This window comes from Lactuca saligna, chromosome 9, assembly GCF_052625555.1.
Source record: "Lactuca saligna cultivar CGN05327 chromosome 9, ASM5262555v1, whole genome shotgun sequence".
Classification (NCBI taxonomy): Eukaryota; Viridiplantae; Streptophyta; class Magnoliopsida; order Asterales; family Asteraceae; genus Lactuca; species Lactuca saligna.
Genome location: NC_136425.1, coordinates 58,621,109 through 58,643,937, shown reverse-complemented (window position 1 = coordinate 58,643,937; position 22,829 = coordinate 58,621,109). Strand labels below are relative to the sequence as shown.

The 22,829-nt window shown below is 36.7% G+C and overlaps 2 protein-coding genes and 1 long non-coding RNA gene across 3 annotated transcripts; all 3 read right to left on the bottom strand.

Annotated features, from left to right (window-relative positions):
* Nucleotides 1-301: 301 nt before the first annotated feature.
* Nucleotides 302-1,822, bottom strand: LOC145017722 (transcription factor MYB92-like). The gene is made up of 3 exons (XM_078975698.1): nucleotides 1,662-1,822; nucleotides 1,151-1,280; nucleotides 302-1,024 (listed from the first exon to the last, which is right to left on the bottom strand). Exons 1-3 carry the CDS (start codon nucleotides 1,795-1,797, stop codon nucleotides 493-495), a joined length of 798 nt encoding a protein of 265 aa, XP_078831824.1. The 5' UTR covers nucleotides 1,798-1,822; the 3' UTR covers nucleotides 302-492.
* Nucleotides 1,823-16,327: 14,505 nt separating this feature from the next.
* LOC145018774 (uncharacterized) lies at nucleotides 16,328-17,160 on the bottom strand. Its single transcript, XR_013667157.1, has 3 exons — nucleotides 17,015-17,160; nucleotides 16,565-16,948; nucleotides 16,328-16,481 (listed from the first exon to the last, which is right to left on the bottom strand). It is a non-coding gene; the product is annotated as an uncharacterized LOC145018774 (long non-coding RNA).
* A 3,601-nt stretch (nucleotides 17,161-20,761) lies between these two features.
* On the bottom strand, nucleotides 20,762-22,319 carry LOC145017875 (transcription factor LAF1-like). The gene is made up of 3 exons (XM_078975828.1): nucleotides 22,163-22,319; nucleotides 21,572-21,701; nucleotides 20,762-21,446 (listed from the first exon to the last, which is right to left on the bottom strand). Exons 1-3 carry the CDS (start codon nucleotides 22,296-22,298, stop codon nucleotides 20,915-20,917), a joined length of 798 nt encoding a protein of 265 aa, XP_078831954.1. The 5' UTR covers nucleotides 22,299-22,319; the 3' UTR covers nucleotides 20,762-20,914.
* Nucleotides 22,320-22,829: the final 510 nt, after the last annotated feature.

The following is a 22,829-nucleotide window of genomic DNA, read 5'->3' as shown; positions in this document are numbered from 1 at the left end:
AATTGAATATATTTATATTATAATTACTACAATACTATACATATTAAATTCATAGTAGAATATTAACATAAAGTAGTGTTCTCACGTTCTCACATTAAATAGTGTTCTCATTTGAACTTAACCTTTTATATATATATATATATATATATATATATATATATATATATATATATAGAGAGAGAGAGAGAGAGAGAGAGAGAGAGAGAAAAGAGAGAGATGTCATAAAAACCTTTAAAAATAGGTTTTTAGCACCAATGATGCAAAACACATTGTTTAAAAAGTTGACTTTTGACTATGAGTATTTTTTTAGTAAAAAAGGGTGTTTATTTCGTGCCACCCGAAAACTCCATCGATTTGCATATATACACCAAGAGTTATATGCATAAACATATACAATATTATTATTTAATTAACCTATGATGTCACATCGTTATGACAATATAATCACTTTAGTGAACTACTTGTTACTCACTCTTACCACTTCAGTAGTTCTTACATATACAGGAAGTCTTCAATATTAATATCTCCACCATTGAAGTTGAAAATTTGATCAATTTTCATTTGGTTATTTTGAAACATATCTTCATTTTGATAATTGCTCTCATGGCTAGCAGTCTCAGTGCTGTCTGTGGAACCATCATTTGATATCAGTTCATTCACAGGGGTATATTGGTAATTTGAGCCGTTGCTATCCCCACTATTGAATGGCAAACCATTATGTCCATGAAACTCTTCTAGGCTAAGCCAGTCTGCAAATAAAATCTTTGGTAATTTATTGATCTGAGTTTGTGGGATCTGTTGATCCATGTCAACATACGAACGATTTGCAGTATCTGATGAATCAAAGCTTAGGTTTGTTGACATTGAATTCATATAGGATGATGATGATTCATTATTTCCTGTGTTTGTATGCTGAGCTTCAAGACTTTCCGATTTTGCTACCCGTTTTTTTAAATAGGAATGCCAGTGATTCTTGATCTCGTTATCAGTCCGACCAGGTAAATGTTGCGACATTAGAGACCACCTGATTAAATAAATAATAGTGTCAGTCTTTCTCACTAAATTCATAATATTTAAGGAAGTAAATAACTTTTTATTTTACCAAAAAATTATTTACAATGAGAGAAAGTTAGTTATAACGGTTGCTTACTTGTTGCCTAAAAGGCCATGAAGGGTGAGGATAGTTTCTTCTTCATGCATTGAAAATGCGCCTCTCTTTAAACCTGGTCGTAGATAATTAATCCACCTTAATCTACAACTCTTCCCGTTCCTTTCCAGACCTGGAATGTGTTGGTATAAACTATTAATTCATCGGTTCTAGTATCCTTAAAATACAAGAAATAGAATCATATTTTCATTTATTTCTATATTATAGCATCCTTCTATTTATTTCCTATTAAAGACTTACAACATTCTACTTTGAAAACTCTATCCGATTGAATCAAGGTCATTCATATACAAAATGTTTCAATGCTATGACTAAATAGATTTTTCAAAGGTACAATCCCTTAATAATTAAAAAAAATGAAAGGCATATGCTACAATTAGAAAAAGTTGAAAGTGCAATGTTGTAATATAATGAAATGGAAGTATATATGATGCTGTAACAAATTGATAAACAAAAGTACGTTCTGTATTTTGGTACATTCATAGAAAATTACCAGCATTGATGGGTACGGCACTCCAACAACCATGGCCATAGTTCATTATGTAATCTCTTAGCTTTTGATCCTCATCAGGAGACCATAAACCTTTCTTATGCTTCAACTTTGTCTTCTCTAATGGCTTGCACCTCATGATTGGAGAATGAAAAGAGAATTTGGTGATAATGAATGGTATTATGAACAATTGACTTTAGATGCCTTGGAATTTAAAGAGAACATTCGGCCGTTTATGTATTAAATAAAGATTTTAAATTCTCCTACCCACCATCACAAGTATTAAAAAGTATTGTATGAAGATTTCAATTATTTTAGATTAATGTGAAGCAGATAACTAGAATTTTTTGGAGACATATTGTATATGTGTTTATTTATATTATTCTTTCTTTGCTTATATTCTCATTATTATGAGATGAATTTATGACGATCGGATTACAAGTCCTGAAATAAAATAGGAGCCTCACCAAACAGTTGACAACAAATTTTTAATGAACAATTGAACATTCAGTAATATGCGTTTGGTATGTCCTCGTGGATAATTTACTATTGTAACAAAAAGGTTTTAATAGTACCTCCTGGAGTATAATTAATGGGAATGATACTCGTTTAGAAAGTCTAACAATTCTTTGCCAATAAGAAACTTGATTTGATTATTTTTACAAAAAAGATCACCAACTTTAGTTGAATTTAATTGTTTTTCAACCCATCGGGCTTTTACGAATATAAAGAAATACATTTAAGACAAATTCATTGACAATGATTTAGTGAGAGCCTACAATCATAATCAATAGCTTTAGCGTGTGATTTTCTCTAGGTTTTATTTTAATGTCTAATGTTTTTCATCTAAGCCTTTTTTTATTGCACAGCGGCGCTTTTTCTTTTAATCGACATACCATTCTTCTTCGGCAGGGTGATGTCTCTCTTTAGGTAAGTCGCTTTTTGTTTCCACCAGAGCTAGGGCCGGCTCTCGTAAAACTAAGTCGAATGAGGATTTGACTTCGAAACTAGGGCATAATATCTATGTGACTAATTTCCCTAACTATTTTACTCGTCGTGAATTATGGAAAGTGTGTGAAAATTATGGGATAGCTTTATGGGACAGTTATAGATGTTTTTATTGCCAAGCGCCTATCGAAACATTGAAAATACTTTGCCTTTGTTTGTTTCTCTAATGGCACGTTTGTTTCACAGAATTTTTTTGAAAGGAATGGAATCGATCGAATGAATTGGAATCTGACGGAATTGGAAACTGAATTTACTAGAAGCTGAATCGCGTTTGGTTGGCATGGAATGTAATATGTTTTCTGTTTGGTTTGCTAAGTTTACAAAGGAATTAAAAAATAAATTTTGTAATATGACATAAATACCCTTTAATGGTTTTTTTGTAACTTATTACATGTTTTAATAAACATGACGAATTTTTATTTAATTACAATGTTTTTTTTTATTAAACTCATCTACAAAGTATAGATTAGAATATCATGTATTTTGTTGAGCACATACAAATTATAAAAACATTGTTTAACTAAATAAGATGTTTATATATAATAATATAAAGAAACAAATGTAATTTCAATGAGTTAGTACAATCTATTAGTATAAAAACGAATTAAATGATGTTTTGAAAAGCAAATTTATCAAGCACAAATGTACATGAAAGTAAAAAATTACAATATATTAACTTCGTTTTGTCATTATTAGTTATCAATTATGGTTTTTAGTAATTTATGAGATTTAATCTTATCTTCTCAATTAAAACAAACACTAGTGGTAAAATGAGTGAACATAAAAAGAAAAGAAAAAAAATTACGTTGGCAAATAAAGAAAATACCACAGAGGCAAAAACACAAACACTTGGTATGCATAATTATAGAACGATTGATTGCACATCTCCGGTAGGAAATCCAAACCAGAAAATTTATACGTATACATGTAAAGAGAATATTGATATTTTATCCAAAAAAAAAGCAAGATGAAATACAACCAGAGATAAAGTAGAGATGAAGTACAGTAACACAAATGTGACTATATTATGTAACTGTTTATCACAAAAAGATGAAAAAACAAAAGAAAATGTATAAAAACAAAAATAAAACACAATTGATTGCAGAAATTAGCAGGATTTGAGGTCTTACTTGTGAATGAAGATGATACAGGAATGACGAACCAGAGGAGATACGGTAGCACAACAACAATGATAAATAGATGGAATTGTTTGGAAAATACCGGTTGTAAATATATATAACTGAGAAGAGAATGTAATCGTAGAAGTGATATGAAAATCACGTAAATGATTTTTTTTCTTATTTCACGTATGGACAATTGGAGGATAGTTGTGTAATTTAAAACAAAGATAATGAATTGAATGTAGATTCTTGTTTAACTGTGAAAGAATTATAAATCTTTCAAATATGGAATTGAATCATTATTATGGAAATCTAATTCTTCTTATTTTGTTAGCCAAACGCATTTTCTACCGGAATTTAGTTTCCGATTCCCTTTAATTCCATTGGAATGATACGAAACAAACGCGCCCTAAATCAACGAACATTGAATCTTTGGTATCTAACCTGTGCACAATTTGGATCGGGAAACTTAAACTTGTTGCTAATGGTGCACATTTTCAAATGGGGCAATCAGGTAGTAATCATGTTGACTTGGGTGGGTAGTAATCATGTTGACTTGGGTGGCATGAAGATCTATGTGGTTCACCCTTCTAAGCTCCATACTTCATGTTATGCTTATGTTCTTAAGCGAAGGAAAGATGAATTTCCTAGTAAATGAGTCGGTTGAAGACAAGCCGTCATTGCTTCTTGATGATGATTGTTTGATAAAAAGGGATTGCTCTCTTATTGGTTCGGTGAAAGAGTTTCGTTCTCTTACAAACTTACGAGTAATTTGCAATAATAAGGGCTTTGATGGGATTCAATTTGGATACTTGGGAGGTACTTGGGTGTCTTTGGAGTTTCCTTCTACTGATGTCAAGGATAGATTTCTCCATCACGTAGGGGCAAAGTCTTGGTTTTCTAACTTGCATGCATAGAGTGATGACTTTGCGGTGAAAGATAGGGTGGTCTAGGTGGATATTGAAGGGGTCCCTCCGTTGGATTGTATGAATAAAATGTTTTTGAAAATTGCTAGTAAATGGGGTAAGGTTGTTTTTATGGAGAACCCTAAGGATAACAATTTTTATAGCAAGCGTTTATGTATCTCTTCTTCGGAACAATCTTTGATCTTAGATCTTTCAAGGTTATTGTCCGTGGTTATTTTTTCAAAGTTCAGGCCAAGGAGGTAACGCGTTGGACTCCAGACTTCATTGTGGATGACTCAAAACTGGATGGAAAAGAGGAGGAATTGGAACAGTTTGTTAATGATAATGGTTTTGTTGATTTCGAAGAGAGTGAAGTGGGCAATTCAGTAGCGGGACAAGATTTATGATGATCCTTTTCATATTTATGATGTGATATCAAGGACAACATCACTCTCTCACCCTCCGGCTTTTAATCCTAATTCTTCACCTTGTCATGATGCTACATCTCCGCTGCAACAACCCTCTTCTATTGTCCTGTATGTTCCGTTACGACAACATTTTGCGGTGCTCTCACCTTTCCCTCAACAACCATCTCCTCGACAATTTGCTTCCATGATGCAACAGCTTTCGATTAATCACCGAATAGTCGCTATGCGATAGCCGAATGACTAAAAAACACCTAGTAATTAGTTTCTGCCTACAAAAATATGTGAAGTACTAGCAAATAATGAATTTTAATACTTTAAAAAAGTTTCATCTCAACAGAACTATTTGATGATTGACTTGTGTTTTATTAATCATATTAATTAACTTATTTTGTTATGACATTAGTGGTTTTAGGAACTATGTTATGATATTAGTCATATTTAATTTGTGAAACTTCAATGAATTAACAATTTAAGTCCTCTGATTAAGCTTAATCTTCTGATTAATACCCGCTTAGCTGATTAATCCCTTAACCCGAGCCTATCAAGTAGATAACCTCGAAAGTTTTTTACTACCTTGAATATATATATATATATATATATATAATTTTATATGGTTGTGTAATAAATCCACCTCTCTCTCTATCTCTCTTTCTCTCTCTCTCTCTCTCTATATATATATATATATATATATATATATATATATATTAATAAAACAGTAGTTCTTTTGCCATGTGTCACTACATTAAACCTCTTAATTAATATGTTGCTACTTGTCAAACTATTAGTTCTCCGTTTTAAATTTATTACAACCCTCATTAATGTGATGTTATTTTCAATGTATTTATTCTCTATTTTAAATTAAATTTTAAATTTTATATTATCGTTTTCATTAATTCACAAAAAAAAGTCTAATACATATTAAAAATTCTATTTATATATTTATTTGAATCAACAGTTATAATTTTACATAACTAATAAAAATATCTCATAGTAATTTATTTAAAATAATTGATTAATAATTTTGATTTTTTAATTATAAAAGTTTAATTATTTTTATAACCGTAGTTCTCACGGGTTATAAACTAATATATATATATATATATATATATATATATATATATATATATATATATATATATATATATATAGTTTTGCCATGTGTCACCATATTAGATATCCTAATTAATATGATGCCACTTGTGAATCAATTAATTCTTCATTTCAAATTTATTAGACCTCTTAATTAATGTGATGTTACTTGTTAGTCTATTTATTTTGCATTTTTCATTTTAAATTTTATATTATTGTTTACATTAATTTACAAATAAAAGTTATCCGATATAAATTAAAAATTAATTTCACATATTTATTTGAATCAACGAATATAATTTTACATAACTAATAAAAATATCACTTAATTAATAATTCATTTAAAATAATTGATTAACAATTTTGAATTATTCCAATGAAATTTTAATAAATTTTGTAATCACAGTTCCCACGGGTTACAAACTAGTAAAATAATAGTTTTATTCTTCTATTAACATGTAACAACGCAAAAATTTGAACAATTTTTCACTTTTGTAACCCATAAAATGTCATTTGTAATCATAAATAAAACATTGTATCAACATTGTATCAGTACAAAACCCAAGATCAACATATATATATATATATATATATATATATATATATATATATATATATATATATATATATATATAACTCCAGTGTGCGTGTGTACGAATCATGCCGGCGCCTTCCCGCGATCATCACTGATACCTGAAACACATAACACATAACACTGTAAGCATAAATGCTTAGTGAGTTCCCCAAAATACCAGTCTAACATATAATAGCCACTCGAGGCTGTAACTCTATTGACCCTCAGGTCAAGGTGTCTTAGTAGGGCCTTCCAGCCCCAACTCCTTATGGGCCCTCTGACCCTAACTCTATGGACCCGAAAGTCCTAACTCTGTGGACCCGAAGGTCCTAACTCTGCAACTCTGAATCATGCATAGCACATATCACAATAAATCATAGCACATAAATAACATGCAATTATACTGGCATATAACTCTAAAATACTCTATCACATAACTCTGTTACCACACTAGGTAAAGTATAGTGAGAAGACTCACCTCAGGCGTCTCGGTAAATCTCTGACTCGGTAGAAATATTTCCTAGTCTTCGCCTATTCACATAAAGTAAATACTCTTATAAATATAACTCTCGAGACTAGACTCAACCTGCCATTGGCACCCTCAGGAGAGTAAAAGGCTATTTACCCCCCCCCCCCCTCTCGTCACAAGTACTCCATTGACCAACCTTAAAAGTCGATGAAAGTCAACGGTCACACTTTGACCCTACTCGCCGAGTGCACCCTGGTGACTCGGCGAGTTCACACATTTTCTCTAACACTTTGTCCCGCTTGGCACGCCCGAGTCATACTAGGCATGAATCGCGGGGCCACCCCGACTCAACTCTCTGAGTCTCAAGAACAACTCGGCGAGTACCGCCTTGAACTCCAGTCCTCTAACTCCCTTCTGACTCACTGAGTCATCCCCCAACTCAGCAAGTCTACTCATTGAGCAATTTACGTGAAACCCTAACCCTACTCGCCGAGTCTCAGGAACAACTCGGCGAGTTCATGCTATGCACAAACTCTACTGACCTCCTGAGGTCAGATCTGTTTCCCTAAATCAAAGATCTGGCCTTCTCAAACATGAATGTCATGTAAAGTACGAAACTTGATGCTTGTATAACAACAACAAGGCATCAAAAGGAGATTTAGTCCTAAAAATGGCAACCTAAGTCCAATAACCCCAAACTGATTCATAAAGCTCCAAGGGTTAAGGTCTCTGGACCTCTTTGAGTCCAGATCCAAGGCACAAATTCGAAGAGGTACCATTTTCTCCACATAATCACTCTCCAAAGGGGTTAGAAAAACATAACTCTAATGATCAACACCAAAACTAAAGGAGGTTCGAACTATTACCTCAAAATGAAGTCTATGAACTCTGGAACTGCTAGAATCGCACCTCCCCTTTGCTCTTGTTCACCTCTTTCTTGCTAAACCAAAGGTACAAGGATCAAAAGTGACTTCTTCTTTCCCACAACGATTTAGCTCACTTAGGGTTGTCTCAAAAGGGCTGGTAGCCGCAATGGGAGGCTATAAGTGCCCTTAAATAGGCTCCAAACCCGGGGGATTAGGGTTTCATTAAATTGCGTGGACTCGCCGAGTCCGGATGTGAACTCGGATGAACATCCACGACGCTACTCGGCGAGTCTTGGCTCTAACTCGCCGAGTTCCTCCACAAACTCCAAAATAATTAAATAAAATAATATACTTGGAAATCCGGCTGTTACAATTCTCCCCCACTTGAATCGGACTTCACCGTCGAAGTCTCACTCTGGAAATAACTCCGGATGCTGCTTACGCATCTCACGCTCCAGCTTCCAAGTCAACTCGGACCCCTTCCGATGTTGCCATTGAACCAGAACCAGAGGCACTTCCTTGTTCCTCAAAACCTTGATCTTCCGATCCCTGATCGCCACCGGTTTCTCAGCATAATTCAGGCTCGCATCCACCTGAATGTCCTCCAATGGCACCACTGCTGACTCATCTACTAAACACTTCCGCGACTGCGACACGTGGAAAGTGTCATGGATCTTTCTTAACTCTACATGTAGCTCCAAGCGATACGCTACCCTGCCCACCCTCGCGATCACTCTAAATGGCCCAATATACCGGGGTCCCAGCTTGCCCCTCTTTCTGAAATGGATCACTCCTTTCCAAGGAGATACCTTCAGAAGCACCAAATCACCGACCTGAAATTCGAGCTCGGATCGTCGCCTATCAGCATAACTCTTCTAGCGACTCTAAGCGGTCAACAACCTCTGCATGGCCTGTTGGATCTGCTCAGACGTCTGAAGTACTATCTCCGTACTACCCATCACATGCTGCCCCACTTCTCCCCAAAAAATGGGGGTCCGACACCTCCTCCTATACAACAGCTCAAAGGGTGGCATACCAATGCTCGAATGATGGTTGTTGTTATAGGAAAACTCCGCCAAGGGTAAGTACGTGTCCCAACTCCCGCCGAAGTCCAACACACATACCCGGAGCATATCCTAGAGTGTCTGAATCGTCCGTTCACTCTGTTCGTCAGTCTGGGGGTGGTACGCGGTACTGAAATGCAGTCTAGTACCCAATTCCTCATGGAATTTCTTCCAGAATCTAGAGGTGAAACGCACATCTCGGTCTGAGGCAATCGAGATCGGCACTCCATGCCGTGCTACCATTTCCCTCACATACGTCGCCACCAACCTCTCCGCGGAAGAGCTTTCGCTAATAGCGAGAAAAAGAGCGCTCTTCGTCAACCGGTCTACAATCACCCAAATTGAATCAACGCCCCTCGCGGTCCTTGGCAATTTGGTGATAAAGTCCATGGCAATCTGTTCCCACTTCCACTCGGGAATCTCTAACGGTTGCAACTTGCCGTGCGGTCTCTGGTGCTCGGCCTTAACCCTGCGACATGTTAGGCACCTCTTCACGAACCATGCAACGTCCCTCTTCATACAGGGCCACCAATACTTCCTTTTTAGGTCCAAATACATCTTAGTGGCCCCGGGATGGATCGAGAACTTCGATCGATGAGCCTCTTTCATCAAAATGGTACGCGTTCCGCCCACATGCGGTACCCAGATTCGACCCTGAAACGTCATAAGCCCCCGACCATCGGTGACGAACTCTGATACTTGCCCGAAAACCCACTCTCTCTTTTAGTTTTCTAGCCTAACGGCCTCGGTATGAGCTCCTCGAATGGTGTCCAACACCAGAGTCATCATCGTCAACCTCATACAAGTGTTACGCATCGAAACACACTCCGCCCTACGACTCAAGGCGTCGGCCACCATGTTGGCTTTTCCCGGGTGGTACAGGATCTCGCAATCATAATTCTTTACCACATCCAACCATTTCCTCTGTCGCATATTCAGGTTGAGCTGATCCATCAAGTACTTCAGGCTCTTGTGATCCGTGTATATGGTACACCGGACCCCATATAAATAGTGATGCCAGATCTTGAGGGTGAACACTATTTCCCCCAACTCAAAATCATGGGTAGGATACCTCGCCTCATGAGGCTTCAGCTGCCTCGATACATAGGCTATCACATGAACCCTCTGCATAAGTACTGCTCCCAACCCTGATATTGACGCATCACAATATACCACAAAATGCTCCATTCCCTCCGGAATTGCTAACACCAGGGCTTTGCATAATCTCTGGTGAAGTGTATCGAAGGAGGCCTGCTGCTCTGGACCCCAAGCAAAAACTACACCCTTCCGGGTCAACTTAATGAGTGGCACGGCGATCTTGGAGAAATCCCTGATGAATCTTCGATAATAGCCTGCCATACCTAGAAAACTCCTGATCTCCGTGGGTGACCTCGGCACCTCCCAACTCATCACCGCCTCAATTTTGGCCGGGTCGACCAATATCCCTTTCTGGTTAACGAGATGTCCCAGGAACTGGACCTCTCGTAACCAGAAATCACACTTTGAGAACGTGGAATAAAGCCTCTCCGATCTCAAAGCCCCTAAGATCTCCCTCAGATGCTCCTCATGCTGCTCTCTAGATCTTGAATACACCAAAATGTCGTCGATGAATACGATCACCGAGCGATCCAACATCGGTCTGCACACCCGGTTCATGAGGTCCATGAACACCGCTGGTGCGTTGGTGAGCCCAAAAGGCATTACCACGAACTCGTAATGCCCGTAACGAGTCCTAAATGTTGTCTTCTGAATATCCTCATCTCGCACCCTCACCTGATGATATCCAGACCTCAAGTCGATCTTGGAAAACCAAGATGCTCCCTGCAACTGATCGAACAAATCGTCAATCCTCGGTAACGGGTAACGGTTCTTGACCGTCAATTTGTTCAACTCCCGATAGTCAATGCACATCCGGTGTGAACCATCCTTTTTCTTGACAAAAAGGATAGGAGCTCCCCACGGTGAACTACTCGGCCGAATAAATCCCTTTCCCAGCAGCTCCTGCAGCTGCGATGAACTGGAACGTGTACCCTCGCCGTACACCGTAAGAACTCCCCCACTAGGGTCTCGCATGGTCACCAGCTGTCGCTCACAGTCGATGATCGCTCCAAATCTGCTCAACTAGTCCATGCCAACGATGACACAGACATCCCCCATCGCAATAGGGACCAAATCTATCGGAAACTCAACCCCGAAAATCTCGAGTACACAACCACGAATCACCTCGGTGGCATACACCGCTCTCTCATACGCTATGGAAACTCTCAGAGGTCGACTCATCGCCTCTCTACTAATACTGATGTGTCGGCTAAAGGCCAACGATACAAAAGATCGACTCACACCCGAGTCAAATAACACTAGAGCAGGTACGGAATTCACAAGGAAGGTACCTACGCATAACATAATATAAGCACAATCATCACGAAATATAAAAGAATACATGAAAGAGTACATACCGGCTACGATATCGGGCGCTGCGCGGACCTCCTCCGCAGTCAACTGGAAGGCTCTCCCACATGCCTTCGGTGCCTCAACCTTTGCAGACTGAACATTCAAAACTCTCACCGCAGCAGGAGATAATCCTGGAAATGCTCCCTGCATTGACCCCCGGAACTGTGGACACTCTGCCTTCCGGTGTCCAGTCTGGTTGCAATGAAAACAGACTGAAAAAACCCTTGGGGCAATCATTGGCCATGTGCCCCTACTTGCCACACTTGTAGCAAGACCTTGCTCTGCATATCCCATCGTGACTCTTGCCGCACTTGCCACAAGTGCGGGCCTTCTGGTTCCCAGATCTCGAATCAACGGGTTTGGCCCGCTTGGCTGCCGGCTGAGACTGAGCCGACCGCTGATCCCTTCCTTGAGACTCAGCTTCCTCCCTGGCTTGGGTCTCTGACTTTATCTCCCTCTTCCGGGCATTTGCCTGAAGCTCGGCAAATGTCCGGTACGTCGAGTTTGCCACAAACTCACATATATCCCTCCTCAGAATGCTCAAATATCGGCTCATACCTGCCTACTCGGAGGAAACGTGCTTTGGGCAGAGCATCGGCTGCTCATGGAACATCCTCGTAATCACCGTAACCGACTTAGTACCCTGCTTGAGGGTCAGATAATCCTGGGCCAAACGCTCCCTCTCCACCTGGGGAACGTACTCATCTCGAAACATAGCGGTGAACCTCTCCCACGTCAGCACAACAAGCTCGGTACACGTAAAATGCGCAGTCACAAACTTCCACCAGTCCTTCGCTCCCAAGCGAAGTTGGTTCAGCGCGAACCGGACTCTCAAATGCTCTGGAGATGAGTAAGTGAAGAAACACCCCTCTATGTGTAAAATCCATCTCATCGCTGTGATCGGGTCCTGGGTCCCATCAAACTTCGGTGGTTTTGTGTTGCTGAACTCTCGGAACAACAACGCATCACCACCCTGCGGCCTAGCCGCAGCTATAGCTGTAGTGGCCGCATCAACAACAACCTCGGAAAGAGCAGCATATCTCTCATCAAATGTCTCCATTAGAATGGTCTTGATAGACCCGAACATCTCTAGTATCTCTGCCCTGATGGCCACAGCCACCTCCTCCTAGATGATCCTACGGATCTCCTCATCACTCGAACTGCTGATCACTGGTGTGTGGCGCGTCCCAACCATGGTCTCCTTCTGAAATACAACATAAGAATATTAGAGACCCTTTTTGAGTATAATCACACTCAATAACTCCACCCTACTCGTTCCTTGGTGGCCAAAGGATTCTTACTTGGACTGCGTACCAACCCGGTATCTTCAGTAGTACGGGCCCAATACTACCGTCCATACCGCATTGACATTCATCCCAAGTCCTCCTCCTTGAGCCTCAAATCCCAAGTACTCTACTCTCTATATCATGTGCTGCTCACTAACAAAACTCTCATAAGCACCTCGCTGCTATCTAAATCTCTCTTAAGAATCTCTAGCAGGAAAACCCCTAGATTAAGGCATCATATATCAGGCTACTCTAGTCCTAATAAGAATACCTAGTCTACTCTAGCATGCATATCGTAACTCATCATATAGCATACATAACATATATGATAATCACTTATTATGAGGGTATTTTGGGAAATCACTGTTCGGGCGTTGGCTAATCGTACACACGAGTCTGCTCTGTTTGTCTCAAGACTCTTTTTACTCTTTTTTTTTGAAAATATTATTTTTATTATTAAAAATTTCGTCAAATCCCCAGTTTGAGTTCAGATACGCCTAAAGATATATCCGAATCCCTCAAACCAAGACTCTGATACCAACTTGTAACACCGCAAAAATTTGAACAATTTTTCACTTTTGTAACCCATAAAATATCATTTGTAATCATAAATAAAACATTGTATCAATATTGCATCAGTACAAAACCCAAGATCAATATATATATATATATATATATATATATATATATATATATATATATATATATATATATAAAAACTCCGGTGTGCGTGTGTACGAATCATGCCAACGCCTTCCCGCGATCATCACTGGTACCTGAAACACATAACACATAACACTGTAAGCATAAATGCTTAGTGAGTTCCCCAAAATACCACTCTAACATATAATAGCCACTCGAGGCTGTAACTCTATTGACCCTCAGGTCTAGGTGTCTCAGTGGGGCCTTCCAGCCCCAACTCCCTATGGGCCCTCTGGCCCTAACTCTGTGAACCCGAAAGTCCTAACTCTGTGGACCCGAAGGTCCTAACTCTGCAACTCTGAATCATGCATATCACATATCACAATAAATTAAAGCACATAAATAACATGAAATTATACTGGTATATAACTCTAAAATACTCTATCACATAACTCTGTTACCATACTAGGTAAACTATAGTGAGAAGACTCACCTCAGGCGTCTCGGTAAATCTCTGACTAGGTAGAAATATTGCCTAGTCTTCGCCTATTCACATAAAGTAAATACTCTTATAAATATAACTCTCGAGACTAGACTCAACCTACCATTGGCACCCTCAGGAGTGTAAAAGGCTATTTTACACCCCCCCCTCGTCAGAAGTACTCCATTGACCAACCTTAAAAGTCGATGAAAGTCAACGGTCACACTTTGACCCTACTCGCCGAGTGCACCCTGGTGACTCGGCGAGTTCACACATGTTCTCTAACACTTTGTCCCGCTTGGCACGCCGAGTTCCTCCCTATGCTTGACGAGTCATACTAGGCATGAATCGCGGGGCCACCCCGACTCAACTCTCTGAGTCTCAAGAACAACTCGACGAGTACCGCCTTGAACTCCAGTCCTCTAACTCCCTTCTGACTCACTGAGTCATCCCCCAACTCGACAAGTCTACTCACTGAGCAATTTACTCGAAACCCTAACCCTACTCGCTGAGTCTCAGGAACAACTCGGCAAGTTCATGCCATGCACAAACTCTACTGACCTCCTGAGGTCAGATCCGTTTCCCTAAATCAAAGATCTGGCCTTCCCAAGCATGAATGTCACGTAAAGTTCGAAACTTGATGCTTGTATAACAACAACAAGGCATCAAAAGGAGATTTAGTCCCAAAAATGGCAACCTAAGTCCAATAACCCCAAACTGATTCATAAAGCTCCAAGGGTTAAGGTCTCTGGACCTCTTTGAGTCCAGATCCAAGGCACAAATTCGAAGAGGTACCATTTGCTCCACATAATCACTCTCCAAAGGGGTTAGAAAAACCTAACTCTAATGATCAACACCAAAACTAAAGGAGGTTCGAACTATTACCTCAAAATGAAGTCTCTGAACTCTGGAACTGCTAGAATCGCATCTCCCCTTTGCTCTTGTTCACCTCTTTCTTGCTAAACCAAAGGTACAAGGATCAAAAGTGACTTCTTCTTTCCCACAACGATTTAGCTCACTTAGGGTTGTCTCAAAAGGGCTGGTAGCTGCAATGGGAGGCTATAAGTGCCCTTAAATAGGCTCCAAACCCGGGGGATTAAGGTTTCATTAAACAACATGGACTCTCCGAGTCCATAAATGGACTCGCTGAGTCCGGACGTGAATCCGGATGAACATCCGCGACCCTACTCGGCGAGTCTTGGCTCCAACTCGCCGAGTTCCTCCACAAACTCCAAAATAATTAAATAAAATAATATACCTGAAAATCCGGCTGTTACATGACATGTGTCATCTTATTAAGCCTTCTAATTAATGCATATTTTATTCTCCTTTTGCCATGTGTAATCATGTTATATCTCCTAATTAATACATGACATTTGTAAACCTATTCATTCTCCATTTCAAATTTCAAAATTTAAATTTCTCATTTTAATTATATTAAATTAATAACATTAGAATAAATATTAAAATAAACTCAATAAAAATTATAAAGTTATATAATTTTACATATTTATTTAAGATAATGATTAAAATTTATATAACTAAAAAAATCTCTTAATTAATAATTTATTTAAAATAATTGATTAATAATTTTTAGTTTTTATTTTAAAATTTTAATTAATTGTATAACCGTGGTTCCTACGGGTTATAAACTAGGTTTTTAGCACCGATGATACATAAACACTACTAGAAACAGGGGTTTTAGAGACGGAAGATTCCGTCGCTATTCCGTCGCTAAATGTTGTTTGCGATGGATCAGCTACAGATTCACTCCATAGGTAATTAAAAGGTGGCTAATGACTCAGCGAGGGTTTTAGCGACGGATCGGGTTTTCCTTGTGACAAATTTAGCAACAGAATATCCGTCGCTAAATGTCATTCAAAACATTTACCCAGGACATTAGCGACAAAATTTGTTAAAGACATTCTGTCGCTGTTCTGTCGCAAATTTCCCTGATCAGTTTTTTTCGTAGCTAATCCCTTTCATATACTAAAAAAAAATTATGTTGCTAATCTGTTGCAAACTTTAGACATGATTTTTTTCCATAGTTAATCCCTTGCAAAATTCATAAATTAGTTTTGTTCTTTTTCCGTCACTGATCCGTCGCAAAGTTTAGACATGATTTTTTTTCCGTAGCTAATCCCTCACAAAATTCATGCATTATTATTATTATTTTTTTGTCACTAATCCATCACGAACTTGTAATATCATTTTTTTTTTTAATTATGATTCTAAAAAAAAAATACTACAATCATCAAATTATTATACTAAAAAACATCAAATAATGATACAACCAAACATTATAATACAAAAACTATCAAAGTTACCAAAGTATCATGTTTCATATCATACTTAGCTTCATATAACTCAACCCATGAACATATATTTGTATACTCTTGCTTACATACGTGCTCTAGAACCCGTATTTATAGGTACACTCTGCAATAGATCACCAATATATGGCTTATGTCCCATTAAGGTCATTAAGTAAAAAAGATTGAGGATAAAAAAAATAAACTCACCAATGGGACACCATTTATGGCTCTTTCTTCCAAGAATCTTGATGGTTTATAAAAGTCGCCATATTTTTCAGACCATTTTTCCAGACTTGTATATGTGTTTACTCCCAACATCTGCCAAAAAAACAATGCCACCACTGCAACATATTGTGAAAATGTAAATGCAAAATACATTTTTTTTATCTAAAATTGTTTATTCTTGCAAACTATATTGCTATTTTTCAATTATAAATATACCGATATGAAGGAAAACTCATCCCAAAGAACAGATGCAATGTCAAGATCGGATGCTTTAACAATAATTTTTTCCTCTAAAACACGACATGCTTCATTTACCACAGGAAACAACACCATCTCTAATATTTCTTCATCAGTCATGGCTACAGTCTACACAGATAAAACACAAAATGACAAAATTACCCTTAGTATGTCCCAAGGTTACAAATAGGTTACCTTTCCTTGTGGCATAAGATTGGCTACCCTTCTTGACTCTTCTATAACTGGTAATACCATATTATCAAATTTTGGTTTGCTACCTTTTTCATACACATAACCTTTCCATTGTTTTTACCTGAAAAAGCCATGTCATTTAAACACATGATTGAAAGACAACACGAAAATCAAAATTAGTAAATTACCATTTCGCCCATTTTTAATAAGAAGGTCAACTACAGGAGAGATGAAAGTGTGAACAGGAAAAGCAGTGGCGAATTCTTTTGACATAACAACTACTAAATCATATCCTGTCAAGTATTCAAGCCTAGAAACGATCACCGGTTTGGAAAATTACCGTTTTGCCCTTTTCTAAACTATTTTAATTTATGATTAAGAAACAGAAACTACTGGAATGGCCCCATTGGAAGCCCAAAATTCTTGATCAATATGTCGATTCTAAATTTTTATAAAGTACAAAATTAAACGAACCTCTTGGGATGTTCCTTCCAAAAAGATCGCTGGATCAAACACAGATCCGAATCCATGTTTCATTATCCAAGAGGGGGTGTCAACTAGTATCATCACCAAACTTAGCCACCATAGCACTTTCAGAAGCCTCCTATTATAACAAAAAAAAACATGAAAAAACAGAAACATGAAAGAAGGAATGGAATGGTTCATTCCATTCAATTAAAATCATAATCAAGGAATGGAATGAACCACTTCAAAAGCCTCTTTTTCCTACAAAAGAATTGAAAATACCTGAACTTTAGCTGTTTTGGTGTAATGTACGCTTGAGTAGACTGTTTAGTGTTGCTTGCTACAAAATCCATTAGTAAAACATTAAAAAAGAAAACAAAAAATCAATAGTCTAAGTGGAAACTAAGGTGAGATGCAAACATCTTACCATTCTTTTCTTTTCTATTTTTTTTTTGGAAACAGAGCCAAAAGATATACAAAAATAATGTCTATTCTTATATGATCAACAAAAGATATATATATATATATATATATATATATATATATATATATATATATATATATATATATATAACATAACAGAGTAGAGCGTACCAGCTGATCTACACCACTTTCACTAGGAAAAAGAGGCTGTAAATGTCCAAAACTCATAAAGATCAGCAAAAGTTTTTTAAAAGTTGGGAAAAATTTGGAAGGAAAAACACTTACAATCGTGAGCCCAATCATCATTTCTTTGTTGATTAAAGGCAGGAAACTTGAGCAGGTCTTAAATTGTTATAAGAATTTCTACCCATTTAACTTGGGAAATTCAGATTTGATAGTGGAATTGCAATGGTTTGAAGCTGTGGGTACTACACATATGGGAAATTGAGCTTTTTAGGATGTTTTCATAGTAATAGATACTTTGGATACAAAAGAATGTTGGATGTGATAACAATTGCATTGGTATTATAACAAATAGGGGTAAAATGGTCAATACGCACCTCATCAATTAAGGAAGCAACGTATGCAACAGATTTAGTTTTGTGGGAAACTTCATGAAGACAACTTCCAACTTGGGATACAACAATTGAAATGCGAGGAAAAACAACCAAAGCCAATACTAATAACAAGAAAAAGATGAATAAGTTTTTATGTTTAAAAAGAATTTAAATTTACTTTTTTTACTTTAACGCTGGTCTTACATGTTAGCTTCCATGATGTGGTAAACATGTTGGATTTGAAGTTGCAACATTTTTAATGATTATCCTCAGAAAGCCTACTAAGAAGTTCCCTTGTTATTGTAACATCAAAGAAAGTTATTTCTTGCAGAAGGGTGAGTGAATCTTGAGTCTTGAAAAAAGGGGCATAAAAGACATTTATGATTTTTACCTGATTAACAAGATGGGTGAACAGATTTTTTCTTAAGGTAACAACAATTCTTTCACTTGCAGAAGAAAAAAACCATGTTTGCAATGTTGTGCATACTGAACTGAAAATAAGAAATGAGCAAATGAGTCAAAGTTGAGTTGACTTTAGTTTACAAGAAATGGAGGAATTGAGATTTTGAAATTTTCATACCTAATTATGACAATAAGAAGGATTCCTAGTATGGTTCTATTGACTAGGCTTACTAATTCACCAAATCTTGGCTGAAATGTAATACAAACAAAAATTAATTTTCTTGAAAACAAAATTATTTTGAGGGTAATGAATATGTAGACATACAACCAAGATACTTGATGTGGATGTAATAAAAAAAAGCGATAGTACCACTCATCAGTCTTCCTGCCTCTGGTTTTACCTGTTAAGTGATTAATCAACAACTTAAAATCTTCACAAACAAAATATAATTCAACATTTGAAAGTGACAAAATGATGAAATAGCATATACTCACGTGAGAGAGAACTCTAAAAAACTCACATCTGCAGGCTGGATTTTTCAGATACGAAGTTAGAAAGACCTTAACATGACTTTCACTTAGGCATTATGTCAAACAGTTGGAAGAGTGTAAATTGGAAGTAGAAAGAAACACTAAATTACAGTCATTGTACCTCCAAGCTCAAGATCATTATCTGTCTCTATCTAATGAAGATGTACCTTTAAAGCTTGATGATGAGGAGAAAAAATTAGAAGAGACAATTTAGAAACAAGTGGAGGGAAACTCAGACACCGAACCTATTGAATTTGAGACAAACATTCAACGGTCGAATGAACATGTCAAGTTAGAACGGAATTCAGGAATCACAAATAGAGTTCATAATTACATGATGCAATCGATTCAAGGTGATTCACATATTTATGGCTGAGATATAAGACAAATGATGATTGAAAAAGAAAAAAAGAAAGTGAGAAATTAAACTCTAACGTAAAATATTGTGCAGCTAAACTAAATGTCTAAACCTAACCTAATATATGACTAAGGCAAAGAAAATCAAGAGATTTACCTAAGTCAGAAGGTAACGAAACTACTTCAGATTTTATAGATTTTATGCTGGGGTGTGGTGGTTGTTGGAATCGAAAGCGGCAATGGTGAGTGGTGTCGTCATCTGTTTGAACGGAGAGGGTGAGATTAGGTTAACATAACGAAGGGAACACAAGTAGGAATTTAGATCGGAGTTATGCAAGAATTTTGTGATAAAGCTGATTTGGGAGGGAAGGAGACTTAAGCAATTTCGTGAAACTGGAATTGGGTAGCGCCAATTCTAGCGAGAGATCGGCGATACTAAAACAAAATGTGTGTCCCCCAAATATAATTTCCATCGGTGTTCTCTCGCTAAACATGTTCCAGCTGGAAACAATGGACAATTCTTCCATCTGTCGTTGAACCCTCGCTTAATTTAAGCCTTCAATTTCGACAGATTTGTGAGGGATGGGGCCGGTTGTGTCGATAAATGCTTGTGATATCCATAGCTGATCTCTCGCTAAAGACTCTCTAATATGCTAAATGTTGAATAAATAAAATAATTTTTTAAACCATAGCAGTTCTCTCGTAATTTCCTCTCTATAAGCCTAAAATTTGCTATGGATTTTATCCCTCTCTAAATTCATAGCTGAAACTCAAGTTTCTAGCAGTGAAACTAAAGTGATAATATATATATATATATATATATATATATATATATATATATATATATATATATATATATATATATATATATATATATATGGAGAGAGAGAGAGGAATGTCATAAAAACCTTTAAAAATAGGTTTTTAGCACCGACGATACAAAACACATTGTTAAAAAAGTTGACTTTTGACTATGAGTATTTTTTTAGTAAAAAAGGGTGTTTATTTAGGTCCATCCTAAAACTCCATCGATTTGCATATATACATCAAGATTTACATTCATATAACACATACAATATTACCATTTAACCTATGATATCACATCGTTATGATAATATAATCACTTTAGTGGACTACTTGTTACTCACTCTTACCTCTTCAGTAGTCCTTAAATATACAAGAAGTCTTCAATATTAATATCTCCACCATTGAAGTTGAAAATTTGATCAATTTTCATTTGGGTACTATGAAACATATCTTCATTTTGATAATTGCTTTCACGGTTATCTGTCTCAACGCTGACTGTGGAAGCTTCATTTGATAGCAGTTCATCCACAGGGGTATCTTGGTAATTTGAGCCGTTGCTAGCCCCACTATTGAATAGCAAACCATTATGCCCATGAAACTCTTCTAGGTTAAGCCAGTCTGCAAATAAAATCATTGGTAATTTATTGATCTGAGTTTCTGGGATCTGTTGATCCGTGTTAACATACGAACGATTTGCAGTATTTGATGAATCAAAGCTTAGGTTTCTTGACATTGAATTCATATAGGATGATGATGATTCATTATTTCCTGTGTTTGGATTTTGAGCTTCAAGGCTTTCCGATTTTGCTACCCGTTTTTTTAAATAGGAATGCCAGTGATTCTTGATCTCGTTATCAGTCCGGCCAGGTAAATGTTGCGACATTAGAGACCACCTGATTAAATAAATAATAATGTCAGTCTTTCTCACTAAATTCATAATATTTAACGAAATAAATAACTTTTTATTTTACCAAAAATGATTTAAAATGAGAGAAGATTAATTATAACGGTTGCTTACTTGTTGCCTAAAAGGCCATGAAGGGTGAGGATAGTTTCTTCTTCATGCATTGAAAATGCGCCTCTCTTTAAGCCTGGTCGTAGATAATTAATCCACCTTAGTCTACAACTCTTCCCATTCCTTTCCAGACCTGGAATGTGTACGTGTAAACTATTAATTGGTCGGTTGTAGTATCCTTATTAGGGTCGAATAAAAGAAATAGAATCATATTTTCATTTATTTCTATATTATAGCATCCTTCTATTTTTTTTAAAGACTTACAACATTCTCCTTTGAAAATTCTATCCGACTAAATCAAGGTCATTCATATACAAAATGTTTCAATGCTATGAGTAAATAGATTTTTCAAGGTACAATGCGTTAATCATAATAATAATAATAATAATAATAATAATAATAATAATAATAATAATAATAATAATAAAACCGAAAGTCATATGCTACGATTGGGTTAGATTTTCAAAATCGGATGTTCTATTTAGAAAAAGTTGAAAGTACAATGTTGTAATATAATAAAATGGAAGCATTATGTTATAACAACTTGATAAGCAAAGCTATGTTGTCTTTTTTGGTACATTCATAGAAAATTACCAGCATTGATGGGTACGGCACTCCAACAACCATGACCATAGTTCATTATGTAATCTCTTAGCTTTTGATCCTCATCAGGAGACCATAAGCCTTTCTTATGCTTCAACTTTGTCTTCTCTAATGGCTTGCACCTCATTACTGAAGAATGAAAAGAGAATTTGGTGATAATGAATGTTATTATGAACAAATGACTTTAGATGCCTTGGAATTTAAAGAGAACATTCAGCCGTTTATGTATTAAAAATAAAGATTTTAAATTCTCTTACTCACCATCACAAGTATTAAAAAGAGTTATATGAAGACTTCAATTATTTTAGATTAATCTGAAATATATCAAGACTTTTTAGAGACGTATATTGTGGATGTGTTTATTTCTATTATTATTTTTTGGTTTATTTTCTCATCATTATTAGATGAATTTATGACGATCGGATTACAAGTCCTGAAATAAAATAGGAGCATCACCCGCACAGTTGACAACAAATATTTATTGAACAACTGAACATACATTAAATGTATAGTACCCCCGGGAGTATAGTTAATGGGAATGATACTCGTTATTGAAAGTCTAACAAGTCTTTGCCAATGAGAAACTGGATTTGATTATTTCAACAAAAATTATTAACATCTTTAGTTGAATTTAATTGTTTTTCAACCCATGGGGAGC